Consider the following 20,376-nt stretch of genomic DNA (forward strand, 5'->3'; position numbering starts at 1 on the left):
TGTGTGGCTGTGTTTGAGGGTGTGTATCTAAATATGTACATGCGGAGGCGAGAGAAAAAATGACAAGACGTTGGCGTGATAGCTCTGAAAGTGTATGTCTACGGTTATTTATAATACTTCAAACGGTGCATAAATGTTATTGAATTTCATATTTTACAAGTCGGTCTCAGAGTTAAAAATGGCCGTTCGATAATTGTTCTTTTAGGTACGCAATTATTTTGGTCGCTGTGTACAACTAGTGACTAAGTATTACTAGGTAGATTTTACTTCTTTGGGGCAACATAGAGATAGTCGTTAGCTTCTCGATCTAGTAAACCTCTCTCACTTTCCATGAGGTAAGCTGCACTGGATAATCGATCATTGATGATGCACCCTTTAGTAGATAATCCAACGTCAGTTTCTTTGTATATTATTTATTAGGTAAACTTATCTATTCATCCTAGTTTCAAACAGAGTTGTAATTAAACAAGACACCAGTCATATTAGATTTCGACCACATTTTATAGCGGTATTCAAAACGTCGGTCTGGTTTGGGGATTCCCCTGGTGACGTAACATCCTATCTAGCTAGGTCATTCGTTACAGTCATCCGCCTTTCCGTATTGGCCGTTTACAGTTACAAGGAAGTGGCCAGTCTGTGTAATTGGAGAGCAAAGGTCAGATACTCACATGACATTGTCTTACCGATGTAAATAGTGCAATATCAATATCCGTCAACATTGTAGTTTAAAAGGATTTGATAAGCGATGGCGAGGTATGCAATGCGGCAATGGCGGTGGGAATTTCCCTTGTATTGGCAGATTATTTTGCATGGTTAACTCGCGAAATAACCTCAGGTCCATATATTCTTTACGAAACGTCTGCAAGTTTATTAGTGCAGGATATATTAGTTACAGAACAGTCCAGTGAACCAATGCATGTGCCGACCTTGTGCGAGCTAGCATTCACTGAGCCTTTTAAAATTGGTAGGCTTGTCAAGCACAGGCGATCGTGTCGTTTCTAGTAGGCAATCATGACATCACTATGAATAGGCCATCTAGCACAGTGTCAAACTTGGAGGGTGTAACCTGCTACCAATGTAAAACAGGTGCTACCATCCCATTTACACTATGAATAGGTCGTCTAGCCCAGTGTCAAACTTGGAGGGTGTAACCTGCTACCAATGTTACATATATGTAACCATCACTGATACACATATTGTGTAAGCGTTACACATACTGAACAGATTGTTCTTGTTAAATCGTTCATGCAGTTCATAATGATCGATTTTGTATGGCAATTGAGACAGGGGTTTCCCAATGCATGGGGGCACTATGTTTTGTTTATTTATTTGTTTTTTAACGCCGCACTCAGCAATATTCCAGCTATATGACGGCGGCATGTAAATAATAAAGTCTGGAGCAGACAATCCAGTGATTGATATCAGGAGCATCGTTCACACAATTGGGATAAGATGACATGCATCAACCAAGTCAGCGAGCCTGACCACCCGATCCCATTAGTCGTCTCTTACAAGAAGCATAGTCGCCTTTTACGGAAAGCATGGGTTGCTGAAGACCTATTCTACCCCGGATCTTCACAGGTTGGGGGCACTGTGTCATGAATGGGGTAATTCACTCAGGCAGTGTATTCTGACTCTGTTTCTAACGTTACTTTGAGGAATGAAAATATGTCAATTATTTTAAGCATGACATAATGTGATTAAAGGGGAAGTGTACACGCAAAAATCACTTTCTTTCTTTTTCTAAACAAAACGCAATTTTAGAATTAGTTAGTATCTGTGTTTGAAAATATACACTCATTTTTTTCACAGTGAAAGTAGGAAGCTCACAATAGTACGAAAGTGATATGCCGTTATGAGGCCTTCGTTTTACGAGCAAAATAGGCCTGAGTTATCCCCCTTAGATTATGACGTAATTGGTGCCAATTCAACTGGGTCCCTGTCTATTCTCAACGCAAAAGATATCAAGGACCAGTTTGCGGTAAAACAACATGGTCTACGACACACTCCGGCGCAGTGGTGACTCAGCATAACACAATTCTGGCTGGCATCTGAGATGCTAGAATCACAAAACTATACCTACACCACGTGAAGCGGCTCTAACAAAGCATGATGACGTCATAATGTTTATCAATTGGCACCAATGACGTCATATTGCAAGGGACATAAGCCATGGTGTTTTTGTTATGGAAATAGAACACTTGGTAAATGTGAAAAATATAAATCGTTTTAGTGCAAAAAATATGTTAATTAAATATGATGTTTTTATATTTTTGTCTATGACACTTCTATGTTAACACTTTTAATGTGGAAAAAGTACAAGAAAAAAAGGTTCATTTCCGTGTGAACTTGCCCTTTAAGATTTTGATTCCTATGTGTATCTCGGTATCATAATTATACCATATGAAAAGGAATAAAAAGTATGTATTAAATTTGCAATGTCTTGCATAATTACAGTTTCAATATTTAATATGTAATATTTTTAAATGAGTACACTCTCAGCTGATAATCTCTATTTATTTAAGAAATAAAGTTTGCTCGACTCTCATGTGTAGTGTAAAAAAGTATGGTTTTCCACTGAACTATGAAAGTTCAAGCACGAGGACACCTACGTCCAAGTGCATTGATGATTTTTATACTTCAGGGCAAAACTATACTCTATCTGAGAAAGTTTGCTCTGGTCCCATGGGGGCGATCGGGTAGCCTAGTGGTTAAAGCGTTCGCTCGTCACACCGAAGACCCGAGTTCGATTCCGGACATGGGTACAATGTGTGAAGCCCATTTCTGGTGTCCCCCGCCGTGATATTGCTGGAATATTGCTACAAGCGGCGTAAAACCATACTCACTGAGTCACCCACTCTGGTCCCATTTGTAATATAACAGGGTATAGTTTTTCCCTGAAATATTAAAGTTCAAGAAGTTTGCGTCCGAGTGTTTTGGACATTTTTCTAAGATCTTGTGTAATGATGGAGATAAGTTTAGAATCAAATCCGTAACAAGTGGTGCCATAAATTGAAAATCCTCAAACATGGCTGACTCAGACGGCCTGTTCCAAGTAATTGCCTGCTATCTTCTGCTTAGAAACAAACCATGGGTCAATATTTACACTTCTTTGAAAGGCATTGAGAAGTGATACTCATAAGGAAGAGAATGTATGGATGTCAACTTCTTTATTATGAGGAACACAACGTTTCGGAGTAGATGCTTACTCCTTCATCAGGTGAATGAATGCCATGAGGCAGAGAGCATATATTTGTACATGTAAGGACAACAAAATTAATAAGATAACAAAAGGTGGAAAATAACAGAAACTAACAAGTGGCCTCCATGTTGTGCCCCTTGTAATGAAAATGCAATATCCAATCAGATCGCTGTTCTTATCTCGTATAGCTTCACAAGGATGGCGACTACCATAGGCGACGACCTAGTTGATCAGATAACGAAAACATTTGCCATTTCATCCCTGACACAAAAACAAAGTCAATTGTTGTGGGGTTTGAGAGATGAAAAAGACATATTCGTGTCAACAAAGACAGGCAGAGGTTAATCACTTTCATATGAAGGTGTACCAGTCGTGGATGTTGATTTGGTTAAATAGTTCTCTTATTGGACTATCGATATGTGCAATAGTCCAATCATATTTAGGACAGGAAAGGAGGGCAGGGGTGGCCCAGTCGTCTAAGGCGCCGCGACTTGCTGTGCAGAGTTGCGTCCCTTGGGCACGCCAGAAACTTATGATTGTGGGTTCAAATCCCGGTTCGCCCCGTTTATGTTTCTAGGTTTGTCAGCACCATGCCTGTGCTCGTGGGTTTCACCGAAGTGGTAAACGTCTGAGACTTGCATCACTTCGGGCTTTCCTCCCACATTAAGCTGACACGCCGGAATACTGTTAAAAACAGCATTAACCCAACTCACTCACTCACTAGGACAGGAAAGTGGGCTTGATGTGGCAAGGGCAGAAACAAGTCTTTGATAAAAAAGCTAGTGGACACTCTTGCCTTGTGAAGATGAGCTAACCTTGGCTAGCACTGGAATAAGTCTGAAATTCTGTCACAGTCAAGTTTAACAAAGTGTTTTAATCACAAAAGTCCTTGACTCCTTGTCATAGCCTAATGTTAAATGTTTATAGGGATCCTAGATTCATATGCCATAGGAGCAATCCCCCCAAGTTTTAACGCTGATTTGTGTTAATGTTGACAATACATACAATTTCACTACACATTCATGTAGGACTGACAAGGATTGGATTTGGAGTGATTTAAAGAGGTCTATCTCAGTTTTTATTTTATACTGTTGCACGTATCGGAACAAATAAGCAGGTGAGCTTCAGAACTTTATTGTAATTGTATTTATTGTATTTCAGACACATACATTCTGAGAGTCAACACAAAAGACAATAGAGCTCGGTGAACAAGCATCTACCAATTGAGCTCCAGCCAGCTATGAGACTGATGGTCATGGAGTAGTGACAGCTCAGTGCGGAACCCTATATGATGTCCAGTAAGCCCAGACAGTCACGTCTTGTTTGTGTGTTCCCTGTAGTTGAGGAACAAGCTGTAGACAGACATTGCAGAAAACCAGAAACCAGCCACGGAGCAGCACCCAGTGGTCCCGATGACCTGATAGATCTTTCTGACATTGGTCCTGCCCACTCCTCAGTGCACAGTTCATCGAATGAATCTGAAGTGAGAGGCATTCCTGTTCCGGCTGTGGGACAGGGTGATGTGCCTCTCTGTCACACCCAGCTCCTGCAGACAGATAGCATCAGATACCCTTCCATACCCAGCATTGCAGGCATTGGAGTAAACTATATGGACACTGATTCTTATGTTAAGCCTGATCAAAGGCATCTAACCAAGCAGGGCTCTCTGAATGTACTTATGGACCATTGGTCACCGGGCAAATATGGCGCTGTGGGGGGTTCTGAAAGACAATACGAAGACTTAAATCCCCCTGCCACACCAGGATTACCTGGAGATCAACGGACTGACAATGATTCAGCTCTCATGTTGCAACAGACACCCAGTGGGCAGGATAGTTCTGTTGACTCTCCGTTTACCATGAAGGACATTTTGGGGGAGTTCCGGTCCAATATGAACTGTTCAGTGACAAGCAGTGTTATGACCGATAGCTCAGAGGATTCATTCTTTAATTCCAGAAATTATCCATCGGGGGGATTCAGATTTGATGAAATACCTAAGAGGATGGAGAAAGAAATCAAAGCAGTTCTATCTGACTGTCAACTGAAGTCCACAGCTGCCTGTGAAGGGCTAGGTGATACTCAGACACCATCCAAACCTCATGAAACATCGGCTGGAACAGATCCAGCAGTTGAGGCAGATGTCTCTGAGGATGCTTGTCTGATGAAGATGATGAGAGATATGACCTTAGATGGACAGCACCCAAACAGTCAGATGGCAAATGGGGTCACATGTGATGGCACATTGACCACTGGGCTTGAGAAAGGAAGGAATGATTGTACCATGCGTTGTCGTGACGATGAGGAGAGTCATGCTGATGCACATTCTGATCCAAAGGGCAAGGAACTTGTTAAGGGAAATACAATAGAAAGACATGGGGAAATGGACAGAAGGCAGACGGGTGGACATATGACTGGGAGGAGTGTCATGGGTAGAAGTGTCATGGGTAGAAGGGAGATGATAAATGAGTGTTCAAGAAGTGGGACAAAAGAAAGTGTGACAGGCATGAGCAGAGGTGAGACGGATAGAAGTGAGATGGGCAGGTGTGAAATAGGCAGACGTGAGACAAATAGACGTTTGATAGGCAGTAGTGAGAAGAGCAGAAGTGAGATGGCTAGAAATGAGAAGAGCAGAAGTGAGATGGCAAGAAGTGAGACAAATAGAAGTTTGATAGGCAGTAGTGAGAAGAGCAGAAGTGAGATTGGCAGAAGTGAGATGGGCAGAAGTGAGACAAATAGAAGTTTGATAGGCAGTAGTGAGAAGAACAGAAGTGAGATTGGCAGAAGTGAGATGGGCAGAAGTGAGACAAATAGAAGTTTGATAGGCAGTAGTGAGAAGAGCAGAAGTGAGAATGGCAGAAGTGAGATGGGCAGAAGTGAGACAAATAGAAGTTTGATAGGCAGTAGTGAGAAGAGCAGAAGTGAGATGGCTAGAAATGAGAAGAGCAGAAGTGAGATGGGCAGAAGTGAGACAAATAGAAGTTTGATAGGTAGTAGTGAGAAGAGCAGAAGTGAGAATGGCAGAAGTGAGATGGGCAGAAGTGAGACAAATAGAAGTTTGATAGGTAGTAGTGAGAAGAGCAGAAGTGAGATTGGCAGAAGTGAGATGGGCAGAAGTGAGACAAATAGAAGTGTGATAGGTAGTAGTGAGAAGAGCAGAAGTGAGACAGGGGTGACTGAAACAGACAAGAGCGAGACAGATGTACAAGAGAGGGGTAGAAGTCATGAAGAAATATGTGCGAAGGCTGAGACATCACCAGAGATACAAGACTTGGATGAAAAGATGACATCACAGGCAGAGAGAAGCACTGATACTGAGAGAGAAGAACAGAATTATGGTGGAGCTGCTGAGATGCTAAGTATATCATCTCTGCCATCTTTGGAGGAACCTCCCGACTTTCAGATGGATGAACAGGAAACTCCGGCACACATAAGGGTGGAAGACTGCTCAGATGAAGATTCAAGTCAGTTCTGTCAACCGCAACCACCATTCCAACAGACTAGTGAGGATATTTTGACACTAGCTCTACCTTGTGGCAATGATGCTGCATGGTCATCCCTGGAGAGAAATGAGCATCTGTTTGATAACAGATCAAGTAAGTTAAGCTAAATCCTGATATTTGGGGGTCAGAGGTGATGACAGGTCTTTGCAGGACTTGATTTAGCTACATAAGAAATGCACCGGTGCACCCTATTAAAGAAAAATGCAACCTGTTATTTATGTCTATGTGCACCAAGTGCATGTTAAAATCTTTCAAATTTGTGTCTAACCCTTCTATGTCCACACAAACATCAATCTTTGAACACATTCAGTACCTCTAAACCTTATTAACTATACCACATTATAATTCCTGTGTTATGTTTAATTTGTCATGTTTATTACGTGGAATAAAGTAACGCTAAATTGGATGGCCCGATAGTCGATTGCTATGTCTGTAATGCTCCTCTTTCCATGACAGGGCAAGTAGCTACAGTGTCCCCTGAAGACAAGAGAACACTGGCAGTGGCTGTCAACCAATCAAGCAATGTGCAAGCTGTGGGATCCATCCATTACAACAAACATATCTATAAGTTGTCAACAAGTGAACCTGGCCTTCACATACAAAGTAGGTGCTACCTCAGGTGCCTCTTCTTGCACAGGGTGCCAGCTAACAATAGGTGTACTTCTGAAGAAGTATTTCATAAATGTAACATTAATGTAAAATGTGCCCTTCACATTTGTGCCACTATGGCCTGAGATGGTACCATTCCTGGGCAGAGTTGCATCCCTTGGCCATGCCAGGATCCATTTCAGTAAGCACAATTTCTGTCCGTGTGGATTTCACCTGCTTAAACTTGGTGACACATTAATTTAGATATAGAGTAACATTTTAAACATCTCTTGAGTAAATTTGGAGGCGACAAAGATGAACATTCACGTTTGAGTCAAAATGTAGTAAATTGGGAGTCCCAAACTCACTCATTCAGTTTGCATTTGTCTTGTATTGTAGAACAGAGCATGAAGGAGATTAAGAGCCAAGAGAAGCTGTTTGTCACGACACAGGCATATAATGACGTATGGAAAGTGCTGGAGGAGGAAGGGGTGGTCTTCATTGTTGGTCCTCCAGGGTCAGGCAAGACGATGATAGCTAAAGGAATACTTCTGCAGTATCACACAGAGCAAGACTTTGAACCACTGATCCTGTTTGATGTGAAAGAAATGAGGCAGATGATGAACACTGAAAAGCAGGGAATATTCATCAGAAACACTTTTGGAGTTTCAGACTTCGACCAAGTGAAGCTAGATTCTCTCCGGGAGTATTTTGCCTCAGTTAACGTTTGTATGTCAGATAACAAAAAGTTCATCTTTACTTGCAACAACAGAATTTTTCAAAGATGTGTTCCATGTTTGAAACTTTCCAATTTCTTTACTAAAAGTTCAGTTGTTGATTTGACACTGGTTGGCTCCTTGACATCATCGAACAAGAGAGCCATCTTGTATAAGCATTTCAAACAACGAGATACCCTTCCAGAAAACGTAGTGGAGAAAATTGTAGACTGTGAGAGTAATTCCACACCTGTCTTCCTGAAATGTTGCCAGATATTTGCACGGTCACCCAATTTACATCACAAAGAAAAAGCCCTCAAGTTCTTCCAGAAACCTGTTTTGTACTATAAGCTTTCAGTTGATTCATTGTTGCAAAGAGATGATAAGAGCTATTTTTTAGTGCTTTTGCTAGTGATGGTTGTGGGTGAACTTAAAGACTCTTTCCTGAATGATCAATCAGAAGACAGTCTCATTGTAAAGAAAGCATACAAGGTTCTTGACATGTTGCCATATGAATGTACCTGGGCCCAGCTAGATTCAGCCGCCAAGGATCTTCTGCGTGAAGGACTGTACCTGAAAAGGTCTGCAAACAAGGACTCCTTCATCTTCATCGATAGCTGTATATACAATGCTGTTGCTGTTGTATTTGGGGAGAAATATCCTAAACATCTTCTGGAGATTTGTTCTGGGACGTTTCTGTGTGAGAGAGTGCTTGTGAATTCTCAAAATCAGAATAAAAATGAAGAGGAAAATTTTACATTAGAGAGTGGTCAATTTGATTTCTTGTCTGAAAGATTTGTGACTGAAATACGCTCTGGTTTTCCATATATGGTTGCTCTGCATAAAGCATTTGGTGATGATTCATTTATCAAAAGTTTTGCAAAGTACTGTGAGGCTCAAACAGATATTGAAACCATCATATCATCAAAAGACAAATGTCACGGTTTTCCATGGTTATTTTGGTCATCGTGGAATGAGAAGAAAAATTTGTTTCAATGGACTTTCCGTGAACTCAAGAAACGAAAGCTACCAATAACAAAAGAAGTCATGAAAAAAATCGCTCGAGCATGTTGTATCTCAGGAAATGTGGAGTCTCTGAAAATAGTTTTCAAGGTTGTAAAGTCATCTTCAGATATGGTAAAGGACTGTGCAACAATGTCCCTTGCCATGCCAACATGGAGTGAAGCTTCCCTAGCTATGGCGCCAGTTGAAGGAGTTGTCCAAGTGGGTGGAATGCTCCACACTGCATGTCTTAATGGTCACCTCCCAGTAGTGGAGCTGCTGGTGACCGAGTACCACTCTCCAGTAGACCTCCATGATCAATATGGCAACTCACCCTTGACCATTGCTGCCAAAAATGGACATTCCAACATTGTGAAGTTCCTCATGGATCAAGTAGCCCGAGCAAATGTGAGGAATCATATAAAGATGGCAGTACACGAAGCGTGTGAAAATGGAAGGGCTGAAGTTGTGGATGTTTTGTTGACAGCCTGGCCTAAACTTGTGGCAGTTCCAGGTCCAGATCCAGACCTCTATTTCCCCATACATTTCGCATGCATAAGCAAGGAACCCAAGTTGGTAAAGTTGCTTGTTAAGAAGGGTGCTGATCCCAAGTGCTTGGATTCATCCAAGAACACTGCATTCCACACAGTTTGCTGTAGGCCAGGGGGGCTACGGGTTCTAAAAGAACTAAATCCAACTTCACAGGATTTAGGGTTACAGAACAAGTATGGTGATACTTGTCTTCATCAAGCTTGTGAGTTTGCAGGGCCACCCATGGTGGAGTTTCTCCTCCGGCAGGGTGCAGATGTGAATGCTTTGAACAACAAGCTGCAGAGACCCCTGCACATTGCGTGTCAGAGAAATCATGTCAAGATTGCTGAAAAGCTCTGGAAGAATGGAGCTGATATTTTTGCCTTGGACATCACACACAAACCCGCTCTAAAGCTGACAACAGACAAAAGGTTACGGAAGTTACTGCTTGAACAAATGAACAGAGGCGATAACCAACGTAGTCACAGCAATATTTCATCTTCACAGCAACAAAAAGTCACAGAAGGTGTATAAGTTTTATTATTAATCGCCCATTGAGGATACCACTGTGTAATAACACAATAGGCTGATATTACAGTGTTTTATGCCAAACGCGTGCTTACGTACTGCTGGAACCACCAACAAATACTGAAAACTCCCATCATCCATGGGCTTATTCAATGACATTAGAAATGATATATCACTAAGGGGAGCTTTTCCACACTCGGTGACCCCAGCAACCCTGTGGCTAGGCTGACGTCACATGACATTGTTTTGCCAGTGGATCTTGCAACAAACTTTACTACGGTATTGTTTTGTTTGTAAACTTTGTGGCGCAGGGCCCTGTTCCACCAAGCAATCATAACAGCAACGACTGTCGTAAGTCTATGTTAAAGTATGACAGTGGTTGATAGCATGGGCAACGCCGGCACGACTTGACCCTTATTATTCGTGTTTCACCAAACTGTAGCACCTACCAGGACTGCTCGTTTTTACGCCCCCACATTATTGCCCATGGGCTTACAAATGGAAAAGTAAAAAACTTTGATGGCCATGGGCTGAAATTAGATTAAAGTTGATTGATCTCCCATACCAGATATTCTTCAACAAGTTTTGTAGCATGCTTCCATATAGCCAATTTGCACAAATGTAGTACTAAATGTGTTGTTTAGAGGTTTCCACATTTACACATTGGACCCTTATGCCAGGTGTTGTAAGAGGCGACTGTGCTTGTCGTAAGAGGCGACTATGCTTGTCGTGAGAGGCGACTAACGGGAATCGGGTGGTCAGACTCACTAGCTTGGAAGATGCATGTCATGGTATCCCAACTGCGTGGATAGATGCTCATGATGTCAATCACTGGATTGTCTGGTCCAGACTCAATTATTTACAGACGGCCTTCATATAGCTGTAATAATGCTGAGCGAAGCGTTAAACAACAAACAAACAGTCCTGGTACCTTGGGTTATCTGATATTCCTTAACAAGCCAAAAACACTGACCAAATACATGACAGGCCGATTCCACATTCATTCAAATGCACAACACTTCCAAGTTATTCTAAAAACATGCGTTTGTTTCGGTTTGCACGTCAAGAAGTTCAGAACAAACACATTGTGGTCCTCTAATAACGTGTGTTCTTCAGTGAAAACAATAGAAGCAAGCAAACTTGATATTAATTCATTTTATCACATGAACTTGAGATAGATGTTCAGATCAACTTGTCTGTAAGTGAGCTCACTTAAGTACCTTGCCAGTTTAATATGGATAGCCCACCCACATTATATGACTCCGAGCCAAACTGGTCTTTGTTATATCGAATTGTTGCCAAGCGCCAGGCAGGGTAACAAGTAACATCGACCTTCCGCTCTCTGCGCAGACACACTATCCACCAGACTTCGGAGGTGGTCACATTAATGGTGGTGTGGTGAAATGGGGTCTAACGTCGAGTCCAAGATTATTGCACTTATATAGCGACGTGCATGTACGTGTGTGTGTTTGTGTGGCTACTTGTACTAGTCCAGACTGATGCCGATTTAAAGTGCTAGCCCACTGAGATACCATGCCGCAGTTTTACATGAATACCCCACTGAGACACAGTATACTGACTCCGAGCTGACCAGTCCTTGTTTTAGCCCCATAATGCCGAGCGCCAGACATGGTAATAAGTACCATCTTTTAACGTCTTTTGGTATGACGCGTCTGGGTCTCATTAATGGATGAAAGAAAGAGTCACAATACCTTTACAATATCTCACTGTTCCTTTTATCAGTTGTGACCAAATGCTTCCTTTGCTCGTGCAAAGCGGCAGTCAATTCATTGAGCGTATGGAGAGGTGGGTCTCTTTGTCGAACACAACGGCCTCAAATGGGACAGAATTCCTCAGAATCAAATCCAGAGATTGATCCAAAGAATGAGGAAGCGTCTTGAAGCAGTTGCTCGGGTTCAGGGAGGTTACACAAGATACTGATGGAAAGTCAATATCTGGACTTGCAGGACAGTGTTCTTCAATGTCATAAACCTGAAGTGTGCATGTCACTGACACTTAAGTCTGTGCAACAAAAGTGACATTCGTAATTTTTTAGGATGAAATTAAGTCATTTTCCAAATCTGTAACATAACCCAAAAAAGCCACATTATTTCTTGGTAATCTTGGCTATGTTCCTCCTCAACCCTTTCTTTTCACTAAATAATTTATTTGGTATGGAAATCTTTTACACATTTCATGCACTAGTTGATTAAAGTTGCCTGGTCTGAGACTATACGGGTATTGCTTAACTAATTTCCATGTGTATACAAATGTTACCAATTGTTAAATTGAAAAACAACAATAAAGACTGATTTCAAAATTTTATTTCTTTTTTTTTTAGTTGTAAAGCTATTTACAGGTGTATGTCTGACGTATGTACACAATGAGTTGATGAATGATTCAGAATGATGCATGACACCATACATGACCAGGAACAGACACATGCTACTTCTTCCACACCCCGTCTTCATGTCAAATCATGTCCTTAACCTTCTATGCATGGAGCGCAGAAACCAAAACTTATTAGAAGATCAAACTTGTACTTTAGAGTTTTATGGTGTTTTGTTTTCACAAATTCCCATTGTTACTACTTCCAGTTTGACAAGTCAAAAATAAGGAGGAAGAAAATGCGCTTCCACGGGATAACTCCCTCGTCTCGGGAAGATGCATTACACTGACTATAAAAGTCAAATACATTTGAGACTAGAGAAGGATGATCAGTATTCAAAATCTATATTGTGATAAGATGGTGCTTCATTTCGCAAAGTAAGATCCGTCTTATCACAATATAGATTTTGAATTTTGATCAGATCATCTTGACTTGGTACCACCATTTTGTTTGAAGCTGATGCAAGTGATATGAGAGGTGGAATCTGATTGGTCAATAGGGGGGACATATAAGGGACATAACTCATAATAGCTACTGATGGTGCTACCCGACATCCCAACCTAATTCAGGAAGGATGGAGGACTTTTACAGCCAGTTAACTCCCTTGCCTCGTGAAGATGGAGATGATGAACCAGTCCATCATGCATGATGTGCTAGCGATACCGGCCTAAGACTATCACATGTGGAATGTATGTTTGCAAGTGAAAAGGACTGAATACAAAACAAGCCAAAGATATGAATGAATGAATGCCTACATAGTACTGTCTTGTCATGTTGGCGAATCAATGACACTGGGAAGCTGTAATATGTTAGACATTGCCCACATACCCAGAAGCTTAGGTGTTGTGTGCAGCCAGTAGCTGTCATTGAATTGTGAAGTGTGTATACTTCAGCAGTAATCACAAGGATGAGTGAGTATGGTTTTACACTGCTTTTAGCAAAATATTCCAGCAATATCACGGCGGGGGACACCAGAAATGGGCTTCACACAATGTACCCATGTCGGGAATTGAACCCGGGGCTTCGGCGTGATGGGCGAACGCTTTAACCACTAGGCTATCCGACCGTCCCCAATGGGAAATAGTGGTAAAGGGAAGAGAACAAATTGTTTGTGTCAAACATTCTTCTCTCGTGCATATATGCAGATGTATATGCACAGGAATCCAAAGTTATTCAAATAAAATATTAGACTTATTTTCACCATCAAACATCCTTCTCTAGTCTCGAGTGTATGTGTATTAATATTTGTAGAATGTCTGACAAAATAAAAAACACACCAAAATATGGTACATGTATATAAATGAGGTACTTTGGATCCCTGTGTTACATGGGTCTCCAATACTGAACATCTGTACTGGAAACGAGAGTTTGGTACAAAGCTGCTTTGAACAGTATTTCAGTTATGTCCCCACTGGTCAGCTTTATGAGTGAGTGAGTATGATTTTACGCCACTTTTAGCAATATTCCAGCAATAACACGGTGGGGGACACCAGAAATGGGCTTCACACATTGTACCCATGTCGGGAATTGAACCTGTGTCTTCAGCGTTACGAGCGAACGTTTTAACCACTAGGCCACCGACCACCCCGTCCGCTTTATGAGTCAAAATGACTTAAACGTTTAACATGGTACCAACTGACCATTGATCATTGTTGTGGTGAACCCAGGACACTGACCCACAACCAGCACACCCTGATATGGTCGAGGAAACATTCAGCAAACCGTGGGGCCTTGAAGACACTGTAGTGTAAGGTAATGAACAAGAACATTGTTCCCCTATAGAGGGGTGAGAATCTTCCGCTGATCTGCAAATTTCCGCAAGTTTTAGTGACCACAAATTTGTTAAAATCTGATGGCTTCCCCTTTAAAAAAATCCAAATTATGGACCACACTCCATTGCAAAGAAGTTTCAGCTGAAAAGAAAAATATTTATTCTCATCCCTGCAAATATTTGGTGACTGTAAGAGTTGTGCACAATCACACGTACATGTTTGTTGCCATAGGAAAGTTCTTGGTTGGGGAAAATCTAAAAAAAGTCTTATCTTACTTTGAGAACTGACTATTTTCAAGATAACCAGTCTCATTAAAATCAGATTTTAGTGCTTGCTACCATTACACCAAAGATCTGATGACATATTACAGGTCACATCAGAACGACCTTTCACAAACTTTGAACGACCAATGAAACAGGAAGCTCAACATCAGCCAATCTGAAAGAAGCTTTCTCGAATTTAGTTTCCAAATTTTGACTGTACCGGAAAAGAGACTACCTTAAGAAAATGTTAAAACAGAACCAAAAACATTCTGGAATGTCTAATATGTGGTCTAGATTGAATGACAGTACTTCCAATGGACCATGGAAAGTCTATTTTGTTTCATATGTTTATCCCATTGAAGTGAAATACCATGTCTAGAACATTGGAATCAGTTGACTGCCTGTGACTGTCATTCCGAACACCCTGCATTTACCTTTTTGAATTTGCATGACGAGAAAACAAATTCGGACTGATACCCTCCCATTCTGGTAAGCGATGCTCTGATTGGTTGGATGAAAGGTCATTCTGACGGGAACCGTAATGGGATCTCCTCAGCTCTTTGTTAAGCAGTAGCAAGAACTAAGATCTGATTTTGACAAGATTGCAAGAAAAGAAATTTACAAACCAAAAAGACAGAAGGCTCTCATGAATTAATCTGGGGGCTGATTTCTCGTCTTTTTTCAGTCAGCACTCTGATGCATAATATTATCAATACAAACAGAACCGAGACATAAATAAGTATCAACGATGATTTGATTTTATGAAACAGTATTGAAATGTACAATTAATGTTTCACTTGGAAATTCACCAATTCCATTAACAAGAAGCTTACTTGTAGGTACAGTAGAACACGGATATAACGAACAAACGGATACAACGAACTGTTAAAAAATACCCGACTGATCTCCTATATAATATCATATAAAATTTACGTATATAACAAACTCTCTACAGCAAACTAACGGATACAGCGAACTGATATCTGATCGACGACAAGCCCATCTTTCACTAATTAGTGACGTGTCAAGCGAACTGAGAAATCTCACTCAGTGTCAAGTGACACTGACAATTGGCTGTACACGATCAGCGGCGAATCAACACAATCAGTGGTGACGGATCAACCTTGTTAAATTTGCATTGTGTTAATCTTACCTGTACAGGTAATATTGTCTGAAAAATATTATGTCTGTCATTGGAAAATCTGTGTTTTGTCTTATCCAAGATGGCGGACGTTTCCGAACGAAAACGTGTATAGCGAACAACAGATTAACGAACTGATTCCTCTGGTCCCTTGTAGTTCGTTATATCCATGTTCTACTGTAATATTATTCTTGGAGGCATATTTGTAATACATTGCCAACTAGACATTGCTCACACAAATCAGTGACGGTACATGTTAAACTACCGCTCCTTAAAGAGGGTGAGTTGTTTGATGACATCAAAGAATCTTGCACAAATATTGACACACTTTCATATTGATCATACATCCCTTTTGAAAAACAAAACATTTTCTGTGACCTACTCAAGTCCACTTCAACCATTTAACTCTATCATACGCGGAGGAATGGTTGACAAATACTTTTCTGACAAATTAGTATGAACCATTCATTCACTGGTTGCATTTAATGGATTTTTTTGCAGATCAAAAGTAATCCTCAGAAAATATAATTTTCATTACATCTCTATATCGGTGAACACCCTGCAGATCTGTATGGCTAAGTGTCATCAACTCAATCACTGATTGGTAGACAAGCAGCATTCCCAGCATGCACCAGAAGACTCAGGGCCATGTTCCTGCCTTCAATGTTGATGGTGATTGGTTGTCAAGCAGCACTCCCAGCATGCACTAGAGGACTCAGAGGGCCATGTTTCTGCCTTCAATGTTGATGGTGATTGGTTGTCAAGCAGCACTCCCAGCATGCACTAGAGGACTCAGAGGGCCATGTTTCTGCCTTCAATGTTGATGGTGATTGGTTGTCAAGCAGCACTCCCAGCATGCACTAGAGGACTCAGAGGGCCATGTTCCTGCCTTCAATGTTGATGGTGATTGGTTGTCAAGCAGCACTCCCAGCATGCACTAGAGGACTCAGAGGGCCATGTTCCTGCCTTCAATGCTGATGGTGATAGCTCTCTGGGCCTTACTGTTCTTCTTTCTATCTGCAAATGCTCGTGCATGTTTATCATACCGACTTGGATCCTTCTTTCCTGTACTCTGTAAAACAAATATTTTACAAATCAATTCAGAGCATATGGCAAACTATGTATTTGACTTATGAGACGCATTCACCACCTTCACCTACAATATACAGCACCTTGGGTGTGGACATGGTAATACGTCATGGCAATCAATGACGTCAGCTTTCAAAGAAGTTAGATGCTTGTTGGTATTGTAGTATTGCAATTACATGTTTTTAAGTATGGCAATATGATAACCCAATAGTCAAGTGGTCGTTGACATATTGCATAAATCAGACCTCAAGATAAAAGGACAACCAGTCACACATTTCAAACACCCAATGATTATTTTATTCACGCTCAGGACAAGAATGAATTGAGGGTTCAATAGAATTTCAGTCACAAAATTCAAGGCATTCCAAGGCCCTCTTCCCATAATTCAAGGCAAAACAACAAACAAACAAACAAATGCCTGTGTTCCAGAAATAGCTTCAACAAAACATCATATCAGATATTGCAAAGGGAGTCTAAATCATGTATGTGAGTGAGGTGGGTTCAAAGCCAGTATGTGAAGGTGGGTGTGAGTGAGTGAGTGAAGTGGGTTTAACGCTGCTAAAGGTGGGTCTGAGTGAGTGAGGTGGGTTAATCGCCGGTATGTGAAGGTGGGTGTGAGTGAGGTGGGTTTAATGCCGGTATGTGAAGGTGGGTGTGAGTGAGGTGGGTTTAATGCCGGTATGTGAAGGTGGGTGTGAGTGAGTTGGGTTTAATGCCGGTATGTGAAGGTGGGTGTGAGTGAGGTGGGTTTAATGCCGGTATGTGAAGGTGGGTGTGATTGAGTTGGGTTTAATGCCGGTATGTGAAGGAGGGTGTGATTGAGTTGGGTTAATCACCGCTATGTGAAGGTGGGTGTGAGTGAGGTGGGTTTAATGCCGGTATGTGAAGGTGGGTGTGAGTGAGTGTGTGAGTTGGGTTTAATGCCGGTATGTGAAGGTGGGTGTGAGTGAGTGAGTGAAGTGGGTTTAACGCTGCTAAAGGTGGGTCTGAGTGAGTGAGGTGGGTTAATCGCCGGTATGTGAAGGTGGGTGTGAGTGAGGTGGGTTTAATGCCGGTATGTGAAGGTGGGTGTGAGTGAGGTGGGTTTAATGCCGGTATGTGAAGGTGGGCGTGAGTGAGTTGGGTTTAATGCCGGTATGTGAAGGTGGGTGTGAGTGAGGTGGGTTTAATGCCGGTATGTGAAGGTGGGCGTGAGTGAGTTGGGTTTAATGCCGGTATGTGAAGGTGGGTGTGAGTGAGGTGGGTTTAATGCCGGTATGTGAAGGTGGGTGTGAGTGAGTGAGGTGGGTTTAATGCTGGTATGTGAAGGAGGGTGTGATTGAGTTGGGTTTAATGCCGGTATGTGAAGGTGGGTGTGAGTGAGGTGGGTTTAATGCTGTTATGTGAAGGTGGGTGTGAGTGAGGTGGGTTTAATGCTGTTATGTGAAGGGTGTGAGTGAGGTGGGTTTAATGCCGGTATGTGAAGGTGGGTGTGATTGAGTTGGGTTAATCACCGCTATGTGAAGGTGGGTGTGAGTGAGTGTGTGAGTTGGGTTTAATGCCGGTATGTGAAGGAGGGTGTGATTGAGTTGGGTTAATCACCGCTATGTGAAGGTGGGTGTGAGTGAGTGAGTGAGTTGGGTTTAATGCCGGTATGTGAAGGCGGGTGTGATTGAGTTGGGTTAATCACCGCTATGTGAAGGTGGGTGTGATACCGGGTTTAATGCCGGTATGTGAAGGAGGGTGTGAGTGAGTTGGGTTTAATACCGGTATGTGAAGGTGGGTGTGAGTGAGTGAGGTGGGTTTAATGCCGGTATGTGAAGGTGGGCGTGAGTGAGGTGGGTTTAACACTGGTATGTGAAGGTGGACGTGAGTGAGTGAGTGAGTTGGGTTTAATGCCGGTATGTGAAGGTGGGTGTGAGTTAGTGAGTGAGTGAGTGAGTTGGGTTTAATGCCGGTATGTGAAGGAGGGTGTGATTGAGTTGGGTTAATCACCGCTACGTGAAGGAGGGTTGAGTGAGTTGGGTTTAATGCCGGTATGTGAAGGAGGGTGTGAGTGAGTTGGGTTTAATGCCGGTATGTGAAGGTTGGTGTGAGTGAATTGGGTTTAATGCCGGTATGTGAAGGTGGGTGTGAGTGAGTGAGGTGGGTTTAATGCCGGTATGTGAAGGTGGGCGTGAGTGAGTTGGGTTTAATGCCGGTATGTGAAGGAGGGTGTGAGTGAGTTGGGTTTAATGCCGGTATGTGAAGGTTGGTGTGAGTGAATTGGGTTTAATGCCGGTATGTGAAGGTGGGTGTGAGTGAGTGAGGTGGGTTTAATGCCAGTATGTGAAGGTTATAATCATACGGCTTCAATAGTTTCACAAAAGTGTTCCACAAATGTAAACTACACAACAATGGTTAAAATACCTTCAACAGTTTGTCAAGCTTGTTGAATTCAATGTTTAATTCTATCTTCATGTGGAATTGAAAAATTCTAAGAGATAAAGTGAGAAACAAACCTTCTTTGCTGTGTAGTCTATCTCTGTCTTTGGTCGTACAACATAGTCTCTGTTGGAGGGGGTAGGGACTCTGGCTCGATACACCCACCCCGGATCACCCGGACGCAAGGCTCTGAAAAGTCATCCAAACACTTGTGTCAGAAATAATGATCAGTAGGGCTGGAACGAATCACCGATACCATCGATACTAGGTACATACGATACTTGAATTGTCAGTTTGTGAGATTGCGATACGCTATAAATAGAACAGGAACTAATAGTTACATCCCATAATGGCAGAAGTAGCATAGCGCCACCTGCAAGCATGGCAGAAATTAAGGACGGGGCAGCTGTGGATGCACCAGGTAACTGTTACATTCAATAACCATTCCTTCATTTAAAACTGTTTTGTTCTTATGGTCTTCTTTGTTTTTGAAATAACAATAAATAAATGGATAAAGTAAGGGGTTTAAGAGCTGTATTTCAGTGACTTCATCATTCCTTACTATTTGATGTGGTGTATCACGATACCAGTCAATCCGTTTCGTGATCAAATCGTATTGCATATACCAGGCGATACAAAGCTCTAATAATCAGGCAATGTTTGTGTTTTAGGGATATACTACATACATTAGTCAACTGCACTGAGGGGCTTTATTATACCCAGACAAACTCATGGCATATAGCACGAGTTGAGTTGCTTGAAGCAGCAGTCAATATACAAGCTGTATCACAGCAACCTGTGAATAATTGTGTCAGGGGCATGGAAACAAGTGACTGAATGCATGAGCAGCAACGCCAGGCTGTTCAAAACATGACTATTAACACAAAGTGAGTGAGTGAGTGAGTGAGTGAGTGAGTGAGTGAGTGAGTGAGTTTGGTTTAACGCCGCTTTTAACAGTTATATCACGGCGTGTCAGCTTAATGTGGGAGGAAAGCCCGAAGTGATGCAGGTCTCAGACGTTTGCCACTTCAGTGAAACCCACGAGCACGGGTATGGTGCTGACAAACCTAGAAACATGATAGGGGCGAACCGGGATTCGAACCCACAATCATAGGTTTCTGGCGTGCCCAAGGGTCGCAACTCTGCACAGCGAATCGCAGCTCCTTAGACGACTGGGCCACCCATGACCTCTATTAACACAAAGACATTCAAAGGTCTGTTTGTTAAAGCAAAAATATTTCTGTAATTTTAT

General features: G+C 42.0%; 2 protein-coding genes across 2 annotated transcripts in view; one reads left to right on the top strand and one right to left on the bottom strand.

The window, feature by feature from the left end:
* The first annotated feature begins 566 nt into the window (after positions 1-566).
* LOC139448351 (uncharacterized) lies at positions 567-12,299 on the top strand. Its single transcript, XM_071229893.1, has 5 exons — positions 567-655; positions 4,364-5,850; positions 6,340-6,795; positions 7,159-7,305; positions 7,690-12,299. Exons 2-5 carry the CDS (start codon positions 4,491-4,493, stop codon positions 10,071-10,073), a joined length of 4,347 nt encoding a protein of 1,448 aa, XP_071085994.1. The 5' UTR covers positions 567-655; positions 4,364-4,490; the 3' UTR covers positions 10,074-12,299.
* A 122-nt stretch (positions 12,300-12,421) lies between these two features.
* LOC139447458 (IWS1-like protein) overlaps positions 12,422-20,376 on the bottom strand; it is a 28,294-nt gene continuing 20,339 nt past the window's right edge. Inside the window, exons 17-18 of the mRNA XM_071228834.1 lie at positions 19,202-19,313; positions 12,422-16,704 (exon numbers count right to left, since the gene is read on the bottom strand). Coding sequence (XP_071084935.1) covers positions 16,579-16,704; positions 19,202-19,313 — 238 coding nt within the window. The 3' untranslated portion in view covers positions 12,422-16,578. The remainder of the gene's footprint in view (positions 16,705-19,201; positions 19,314-20,376) is intronic.

The sequence above is a fragment of the Haliotis cracherodii genome, unplaced genomic scaffold (assembly GCF_022045235.1).
Source record: "Haliotis cracherodii isolate W230 unplaced genomic scaffold, xgHalCrac1.p SCAF_7, whole genome shotgun sequence".
Classification (NCBI taxonomy): Eukaryota; Metazoa; Mollusca; class Gastropoda; order Lepetellida; family Haliotidae; genus Haliotis; species Haliotis cracherodii.